At 37.4% G+C, this 10234-nt stretch overlaps 1 protein-coding gene across 3 annotated transcripts in view; it reads right to left on the reverse strand.

Annotated features, from left to right (window-relative positions):
• Positions 1 to 1762: 1762 nt before the first annotated feature.
• The window catches only part of LOC103358733 (sodium-coupled neutral amino acid transporter 3-like), a 29080-nt gene continuing 20608 nt past the window's right edge, over positions 1763 to 10234 (reverse strand). For all 3 annotated transcript variants that reach the window (XM_008283814.1, XM_008283813.1, XM_008283811.1), the window contains 4 exons: positions 9746 to 9870; positions 9485 to 9629; positions 7780 to 7883; positions 1763 to 4886 (listed from right to left, as the gene is read on the reverse strand). In XM_008283814.1, coding sequence (XP_008282036.1) covers positions 4782 to 4886; positions 7780 to 7883; positions 9485 to 9629; positions 9746 to 9870 — 479 coding nt within the window. In that variant the 3' untranslated portion in view covers positions 1763 to 4781. The remainder of the gene's footprint in view (positions 4887 to 7779; positions 7884 to 9484; positions 9630 to 9745; positions 9871 to 10234) is intronic.

Below are 10234 nucleotides of genomic sequence, written 5' to 3' on the forward strand. Positions count from 1 at the left end.
AAGATATCCTTGTGGACTTTATGGATTGTGTCAAGCGATATTGAATAAACTGAGGCAGCGGAGGAGGGGCCAAACCATTTAAAATTTTAAAAACAACACACATATTTGAAAATAACTTCAAATTTTCAAAGCTCAGAAGATCACGCTTATCTAAAATCCTGCAATGGTGGTATTGCATTGGTTTTTTTTGTCCAGGATTTTCAAAGTTTGTTTGTTCTTGTAGTGTATTATTGAATTATAGAATAGAGTAGAAATACTTTATTGATCCCCATGGGCAAATTCTGTTGCTGCAGTAGCAAGCAGAAAGAATAAAGTAACCACTACCACAATACAAATAAATAAGAAATACAACACTAAAGTAAAAAAATCACAATAAAGTTTGACATATGCTATGATTTAAAGTGTCAAATGCTAAACATAAAAATATACAGTGAATGAGGGAAGTCCTGTAAAAATCAGTGCAGCATGTGCAAGTTGTGCAACCGCAGCAGAAAAACTGATACTTGCAAAAAACACACAGATGCAACAAAGTAAAGAGTGCTGAGAGCTCCCTGTTAAACAATGTTACTGTTGTGGGCAGGATGGATTTCCTGTGTCGGTCCTTTTATACATTATACACAGCTACATTATAATATTTTGTCATATTTTACAAGATAGCCTTTTCTGTCTCAGTATTACCATTATTTTTATTGGTCTTAATCATTAAGTAAGCTGTACCTGTGCGATAAATGTAATTGTGTAAAAAAAAAAAAAAAACAGTCTCATTCTGAAATGTAGTAAAACAAATGTAAGTAGCATCAAATGAAATTACTCAAGTCAAATATTTGATTGAAATTTTGCAGACATATACTAAAATTGCTGACAGGGTTCTAAAAAGTCGTTTTGCTTTGTATATGCTTGGATTTGTTTTCACATTGGACTCAAAGCACTTAGTAAGCATAAAGTTAGATGCAGAAATTTCAGCTACAGACGTTTCGACTAGACAACTAAGGGTAGAAAAGGGGGGGAAAAAATAAAATAAAATTGCATGCTAGCACAATTTACACAATAATTCTATTATGATACAATTCTATAAACATAATTGATGACTCAAACACAAGATTTGACAGGTGATTCTAAACAACACTAAAAAAAAACCTGAACAAAACAACACAAAAAAATTCAATTTAAAGTGTTTGTTAGAATTGCAGCAGCTTAAAGATTAAATATTAAAGACACAAGTTAAACCTGAAATTCAAAATACAGCCAAATCAAATTAGATAATTCATATTTCAAGTAGATCGTCTATAAAAACCCTTCCACTGTGTTCCATTGCAGGACAGTCCATAGCATCAGAGCGGCTTTTATCGTAACTCTATAGTGTCACCTTGTGGACTGTCTCAAGAATACATGAAACGTAAAACTACACATGCAATCGCGTCAACATTTTTGCTCAAAATTCCCAGTTCTATTCTGCTTACACAGCCATACTGGTTCATTTAAACTTGTTGATATTCTGCTTAGTCATTCACATTATCTACGCAACTGAATATAGTTAAATAATGTATGCATTATTGATTCAAATTCACAGAATGTCAGCATTTAAATTAAATTCTTGACTCCACTTGACAGACCTGTGGGGGTATGTCAGATAAAAAAAAAAAGGTTAAGACCCACTGAGGCAGGATGTTTACTGAATACCGGTGGAAATGCATTTGATACGGTTGTAAACAATGGGAGCCAAAAACAATCATTAAATCTGAAAGACGATGAAGGATCATAATTATGTTACCCCATTATCTTTATTGCAACATTGTTTACAGTACAATAACTGCCAGCAACATATTAAAATATATAGAGATACAAGAAAATAGACATGAATTGAAGGACAAAAAGGTTTAAAAGCACTTTGAAAATGATTACATTTATATTTTTAATTGGACTAAAACTTTAATTGCTATTTACATTATACAAACTAGATATGAATATAGAATATAAAGGGTATACATTTATATACATTATTTATAAATGCTGGCCGATGTCAATATTTAATATGTTACTATTCAATCATACACATTTCCATAAATCACACAAAGAGGGAGACAAACAACACTAGAGGTCCTCAGAGATCATCTTATATCAGCCACTAACATAGTGTATCCCCTCATGTTGTTGCTTTGTTTATTTGTATTTTTAGTTTTTTTTGCATGTTGTGAGGTTTTGCATGTGTGCAACATTTAAAAACTGTTTCTGACACTCATTTTATTAACTTCATGGCTCGACGCAGCCAAAAACAAAACAAAAAAAAAGGTCAAACTAAGAAGAAGAAGTCGGGATAAACATAAAAACTGCATTGCTTTAACAACAACAAACACTAAGTTATGCCCCAGTGGCTGACAGAGATGATTCCCCTGCTTACAGATACATAAAGACAACCAAATATGTGGACATAATAAAATGAAAATGGATTAAAAGAGGTTCGATGTGTAACAAATAGACAGGACCATTTTCAGTTACCCATACAGCACTTAAAGTAGTCTGGTGTAAAAGAATTTATCATTGAAAATAATGAAATGTAGGCAAGTACACCAGCTCACTGACAACTCCAAATTAGTAGGTTACTGTCTGCCGAGAAGCAGCGAAGGAAGTCAGACATGATCCATCTACACCACTCGTGATATACCAACGACTAGAAAAAGACAAATGTAAGAAAAAACAATCATCTTGCATTTCATCACTGAATCAGATTCAACTGATACATCCGGATACACGTTAAACATGAAGTTTAAAACAACAGTTTATCTATAAATGGGAGAAGACAGACACTTGAATTCTGATCAGGGTTCAGGTTAAACAACACAACAAAATGCATATAGGTACAATAGTTCAAATACAGTGGGAGCCATGTTTTCTGTTTTTTTTGTTGTGTTTTTTTTTTTTTTCCCCAACAACACAGACATTTTAAAACCTCCAACAGTACATCCAATTAATTAGTCGTTGTATTTTAAAAGAACATACCAGAGGAGGGAAATAATGATCACAGGGGCGATTACAGGAACTTTAATGTTACAATTTCAAGTAATGTCTGACAACCATTGATACGCTACTAATTCATCAACTACATTAGATTGAGTAACTGCTCAAAGATTTAGTCATACGAAGGGACGTGCCCTCAAATCACATATATCAAATATGTCTTGTTTGCGTTTCACCTTATTAACGGCTACAAGAGGTTGTGCTTATTAAAGGAAAGTGCTATTGCTAACCGCCAACTATTTCAAGATTGTTATAGAGATAGACGTCCCACGTCTGTCATTTCTGTTAGGAATCAATCTCGTGCTGGACACAGAAATATTTACAGACGCCAAACTCTGACCAAGCACTTGGCCAAGTGACCCTGTTGTTGTTGTTGTTGCTGTTTTATACATGTTTTGGTTATCTCTGATTACTTCCAGTAAATGCTCAGAAACAACGCATCAAATCTTCCAGGTAACAAAAAAAACCCTCCCTGCTCAGTAAGAGGAAACACTCTTCATTTTACTCGTCTCTCAGTTCTGTACAATCCAACATTTGAGGTCTTCAGTACCATTTATAACTGTCACCTTTGCAGTAATACTGAAAAAAAGAAAGACTCTTTGCACAATACAGGCATACTTTTACATAGTGTGTAATCTGGACACCCAAAGAACCATTTAAAATGCTCTTGTTTACAAGCTGTCTCTGTGATATTTTATTGCCTCAGTTAGCATGAGCTGAAGATCGTCCCATCAGTGCATCGTCTGAGGTGTTGATCAAGTAGAGATTAATAATAAAAAATATACATCTAGATCATATTGTGTAGGAATGTTATGATAAATGTGCTCACTGTGCCACATATTCTGCAGTTTCACACCCTGCCCTATTAGATGTGAGAGTTTTAACGCCTCTGAAACGTCACATGTACAGCAGCAGCACAAGTTAGTGGAGGAGCAGCTAAAGGCAGCACACCTTAAAGGAACAGTTCAACTTTTTCTTCTTATGCTAAGCTAAAATAACCAGCTGTAGCGACATTTTCACTGTGCAGACATGATGTCATTCTTTTCAACTCGAAAGCAAGTAAGCGTAGTTCCAAAAATGCTGAACTATTCCTTTAATCGTGTCCTTCCATCTGTGCAGTAGCTTTTGCTTTTACGTTCTTCTGTTGTTGCACATAATGGAAAAAATGTAGTTATTCCAATAACTTAGAATAGTAATAATAATAATAATAGACATAACAATTATAAAAGAACTGTCTTTCAATAAATTTCATTTAACAGTTAAAAGGGAGGCGGCTCAGATTGTGCAATACAATCTAAGTGGCTGTTTATAGATTATAGATCAACATGGAAACTAAGAGGAGGCAGATGCTCAGAACCATATTTAAAGACAGCAGCTCTCTACACTGTCACTTTTCTGTTATTTTTCTAACATCCTTCTCACAAGGCACAGCCTCCACGTGTCCCCATCGATCTTTATGTGCCCGGCCTCTCATCGAATTCACTGTCAGCTTCCCAAGAAAGTGTACTGGCCTGGATCTGCAGTCGCTGTTTGGCAGGATGTACAGTACAACATAACCTCATCAGAGTGAGAGTGTTTGAGAACAGACAGACTTCCTCAACTTCACACTCTGTGGCCAATATTCTCCAGTGGAAAAAGAAAAAAAAAGATAGGGCATCTTCAACATCAAACATGATTCAAAGTAAAAACAGTAAAATTACAACACTGATCTAAATCAACAATATAAAACCTGAAAAAAAAAAAAAAAACATGATGGAAGGTGATGTCTAGTGACCACTGCTGGCTTTACTGGTGCCTGATGTCCAGTCAATGATGATAAAGCTGAGGCTCATTATCATGAACAGGAAGCCAATCCCAGCGAAACAGGCGGCCTGAGAGGGAAACAGAGAAAGAAAGTTAAAGAGAGAAACAGAGAGAAATTATCGGAATTATAACAAATTTAATGACAATTAAGTTAAATGTTTCCACATTAAATTGTTAAACACAATATGTGATTGATTGTAGACAGACAAGTTTGGCAGAGTTGCTTTACTCATGAGGGAAACAGGACTTTTGAGTATAAAACTATCAATATTTGAGAGTTTTGAAAATCAATGGCGATGAATTAAGCAATTTCGGTTTCTTTTCATAAACACATAAATGTACGGAGCCCCGGAAGGGACATGGAGAAAGAAAAAAAACAGGGAGAGGAAAAAAAAAAAATGAGCCCCGGAAGGGACATGGAGAAAGAAAAAAAACAGGGAGAGGAAAAAAAAAAAATTTAGGTATCTTTTGCGAGATCCCGAGAAAGTTACGCGAGAGCTCGCAAAAGATACCTCTATTTTTTTTTTTCCTCTCCCTGTTTTTTTTCTTTCTCCATGTCCCTTCCGGGGCTCTGTACTTTTCAGATGTCTCTCGCTTATGTGAAAACCGTGCCTCTTGCTAAGCACTGCTTGAATGTCTTTATAGTTTAGGCCGATTTCAAAATAAAACTCAATAAAACTCTCGTACGTGTGGGTGTCCTCCATTGTCATTTCTCCATACTTCCAAAAAAAACCAGAAGTATATATACCTATAGTTTTGCGAGATCTTGTAAAAGACACCTATATATTTTTTTCTCTCTCTCCCTGTGTTTTTTTGTTTCTTTTTTCCATGTCCCTTCTCGGGCTCTGTATAAATGTGCTTGACAAGGATTTCAGAAAAATGTATTCAACAGCCCCTGAAAACCTTGTTTCTGCTGACCCTTTTGCTGTGGTTCAACTTCTCACCTTTGTTGCACTTACGAAGAATTTTACTCCAGTTTGTGTCTGTAAATCATGACATCAGCTTTGGGTTTGATTACAGAAGCAACAGAGCACATTTCTGCACATCCAGAGGTGAAACAGAGATGGCAGCAGAACACTGCCTTTCAGTCTTGTGTTAGGCTGTCTTTAAATTATTATTTGTCTTTTCATATAGAACTGTAACGTTGATATGTACGGAGACATTTTACAGTTTACATCCCTCTTTCATTCTGACATTAAGACATCAAAATCTCATCTCATTTCTCAACTTTCAGCTTCCTCATCTCCTCTGTCCAGCGTCCTCCTGCCTGTGACCCAGAAATCGATCTTAGCACGCCATCTTGTAGGATGTCTCAATTCTTAAACTACATTTCGAGGAGGCTTCCTGGAGAAGCTATGAGGTGAGGATGCACAGGCGTATCCTCGCTGTATCATTTGCCTTTTGGCACCAGTGATGTATAAAAGAGGCAAGGCTCACAACTGCAATATGCAAACCATGTCAGGAGCAGGAATGGAAAATATGTGTGTTGAATATATATCGCTCCATCATATTATTTATCACTCTTGATTTTTATGGTACTCTTTTGTGTGTCTCGCCTCTTTTATACATCATGGCCTTGGTGTGTGTTGAAGCGGATGATGCCGCTGTGCCGCACGTCATATTTTATTGACTTCACTGTAAAACTACAGCTCCGAGGCAAGAATGTCTCATTTCGTTAGCCGCCTGTTGCCTCGACTCCTCTCTCCTCACATCTCTGGTGGGAAGGCGAAAGACGCGAGTAAAAGAGTCGAGGATGGGAATTAAGGATGCACAAACTGAAAGCTGACAAGGGGGCCAGCGCAGTTTACCTTTAACCTTTTGCGTGAAATTCTGTTGTAATTAGTGATGAATGGATTCTTGAGTCACGGCCATGTTTGGCAACGTCCCACTGACCTTTGACCAAAATCTAGTCAGTTCAGCCTTTTAGTAGGCTGAGTACAAGTGAATGTTTGCGCCAAATTGGACAAAATTCTCTGGATCTGTTTGTGAGCATTTGCGCTACACAATGATGGAACACACTAATAAACTCCAGTCAGTTTTCTTTAGTGTATAAAGTAAGTAATGGCTATAAAGGTACAAAACTACCTCAAACATATTTTGGACATTTCCAGTTTTCCCTCACTCCCCATACTACTTCTATCCTTGTTCACAACCTCGTGACCTCCTGCAATTCTCTTCTTTTCGGCCTCCCACATAAATCCCTCCATAAGCTTCAACTGGTTCAGAATTCTGCTGCCCAGATCATCACTAAAACCCCCTCCATCAATCACATCACTCCTGTTCTTCAGCATCTCGACTGGCTCACGTCCACATCAACTTCAGAATCCTACTGTATTCCTTCAAGGCCATCCACAACCTTGCCCCCCATCCCTGTCCGACCTCATCCACATCGTCACCCCATCCCACTCCCTCAGATCCGCCTCCTCCTTTCATCTAACAGCCCCTCCTGCCTGCCTCATCACCATAGAGGGCAAGGCATTCAGCTGCTCTGCTCCCCGGCTCAGAAACACCCTACCACCTCACTTGCAGAACCTGGACTCTCTCTTCAAAAAAGGACTCAAAACTCACCTCTTTCAGCTCACCTACCACTGCAAGCCCAATGAGACGACGCTTTTACTGGGTTTTAGATTTCTGTTCCTACCTCTTGTGTGATGTTTTATCTTGTTTTAACCGTCTTGTTTCAACTCAGTGTTTGGTGACCTTGAGTTCTGTGAAAGGTGCCTTTCAATATCATGTGTTATTATTATTTCTATATTACGACTCCTTATTATTTTTTAATAGTAGATTTTTGATACTTATAAAAACCTACCATGATAAAACCTCCAAAACGGAGAACTTAAATGTCAGTCCAGTGTTGTTCAGCATTATACTCTAAGTTTTCTTCAAATGCACCCACTCGGAATTAGTGGTGCATCTCAACAGAAATATGCAATAATTTTCTGCCATCCTGATGATGCTCACCAGGATTTTGGGCACAGAGCGCAGTGGCTCTTCTTCTTTGGGTACAATACGAATGTAGAAGACAGCGGGGAAGATGAAGATGAGACAAGGGGCAGACGTGGCACCTGGAAAGCACAAAACACAAAATTATTCATGAAACTCGCTCTCCATGAATTCTCATTCCCTTCAGTTCTCATTAAGTCCTGCAGTTACTCAGACAGCGCCATGGTGATGAGATGGAGGTTGGCAGAAAATGGGGAGAAAAAAAAAGTTTGTTTATATTTATTTGTTCCACTGCCAAAAATGAATATTGATGATACAAAGCTTTTGAACTTTATGTTTAAAGCGTGGATGAGGCTGGTGGATTCGTTTCGCTACCGATCAGTCTGCAAAATTAGCAGACAGTTTGAAAGATCTATTTCGACATATTTACTGCTGTTCTCAAAATCCTAATTATTATAAGTGACAATGTTAGATATTGTGCAAATCAGTTACCTCTGTGATGGGCAGGCTCTTGTCTGCCATACACACTTCATAAAATCAATTTGTGACTGCAGTTGAGTGTCAATCTTCAGTAGCTTCACGACTCAAATTCATTTTTCCCGGCAGCTCCCTTGAATTTTCTTTCCACTGCTTACTAACGCACTAAAAATCTCAACTGTAAGTGAGCACTTTTATAGGAAGTCTGTCATTCTGCATGTCTTAGCTGCATCTGTGTGTTTAAGAAAAGCCTTAATAAAAGCCCACTTATTATTATACTTAGTATTTTTAGTACTGTCCTATTGACCACAAAGCAAAAAAAAAAGTCCAACCTCTCTCTCTTCTTTACATTTCCTTGGATCCAAAGAGTACCTGTTTTTGATATCTGCATTTGTGAAGCAGCTCTCCCCCATTTTTATTTTATCTCTTCCATGTAAGCTCAGTCATCTGTAATCATTTTTCGCTTTTTTATAAAGAAATATGACTTTGTTCCAAGTATATTCAGCTTTGATGTGAAAAATGTAAATGACTGCAGTTAAAAGTAATAACGTAAAAAAAAAAACGTGTTCACTTTGTAAATACAAAATCATGGCCATGTATGTGCTTCTTATACATTTTTTTTTAAACATACATTATCGTGTTCTGTTAAACTGAAATAGGTAACTTTTCAGCAAACATTTGCTTGTTGACACATCCAGCAGTGATGGAGCAACATTAAAACTCATTTGCAGTTGTATTTCTGGCCACATGACAAATATAAGACCAACATTCACTCTCTTTCTAGCTTTGTTTTTGGACTCTTTTGGGGTTTACCAACTCCTGAGGGGAATAAAGTATCTGGTCTCTCAGCTTGCTAACTGTGTCTGTCTCTTATTTGGAGTTCAGCACATAATGTACTGCGGTTGTGTAAATTTTTTAATGTTTTTCAAAGAAAAAAGGAACAAAAACAACGCTTTTATAATAATGAGAGTGGGCCAAAGCTAGAGTCAATGAACTGAAACACACTATCAGCATCACACATCATTTCCATAAACCAGTGGAATGATAATTCTCTGTAGGATTATCGCCACAAGAAATTCCTGTCACATTCTTACATTATTTATTCAGTTAAAAAGTATAGATTACAATAAAGAGATCAATTAACACTACTCAGTTTTTACAATGTGCCTCGACTAGTAGCTGAGCCTGTAAATGTTGGTGCTTTGCAGTGTAAACCCTCCCTTGTGACAGGGTTGGTCCAACCTACCAATGACCCCAAAGATGCCCAGGATATTGGGGGCAAAGATGACCAGCAGGTTGATGAAAGTGAGCAGAACGAAGGCGATGGCGATGTGACGAGGCCAGTAGAAGGTCTTGTTGGGAAACACCATCTGCTGGATCGCTCTTCGTACCTGGTCAGAACAAAAAAAAAAAAAAAAAGATTTTCATTGCTTCACTGTGTTTCAAAACACCACAGACGCACTATTTGGGGGATCTGGTATGTAAATTGTGAGTTCCTTGTACTTACAGGAAAGAGTACGATCGGTACAGTGAGTGTGACGGCAGTGAGCACGGCCACACGCACACACAAAATCAGAGTGTCGTACGGATCGATGCGGCTGTAGGTGTGGAGCAGCTCCGCCTCCACTTCACCTGGAGGAGATGAAAACAGGGAAAAAAAAGGGCGAGTCTGAGGATAATGAGCCAATAGGAAGAAACAACACTCCCCAAAAACCAACTACAAAAGTTTGCATGTCTATGTACTCATATAATATACGAGTATAGAAATAATGTATTTGTCAATTAAAGTATATCATTCTGTAGCTAAAATGACTAATTTATAATATGCAATTATTTAGATTTACAGTATGACCACTAGAAGGCATAAATAAACCATGATGCTTTCCAGCCCCACAGAATTTTTGTGTTTAATGATCCAGAATACAACACTAACAACAATTAACTTGAAAGCATGAATAAAGAAATTAAGCAAAATGAGGCAGGTGAGATAGATAGA

Source organism: Stegastes partitus, unplaced genomic scaffold (genome assembly GCF_000690725.1).
Source record: "Stegastes partitus isolate 25-593 unplaced genomic scaffold, Stegastes_partitus-1.0.2 Scaffold328, whole genome shotgun sequence".
Lineage (NCBI taxonomy): Eukaryota > Metazoa > Chordata > Actinopteri > Pomacentridae > Stegastes > Stegastes partitus.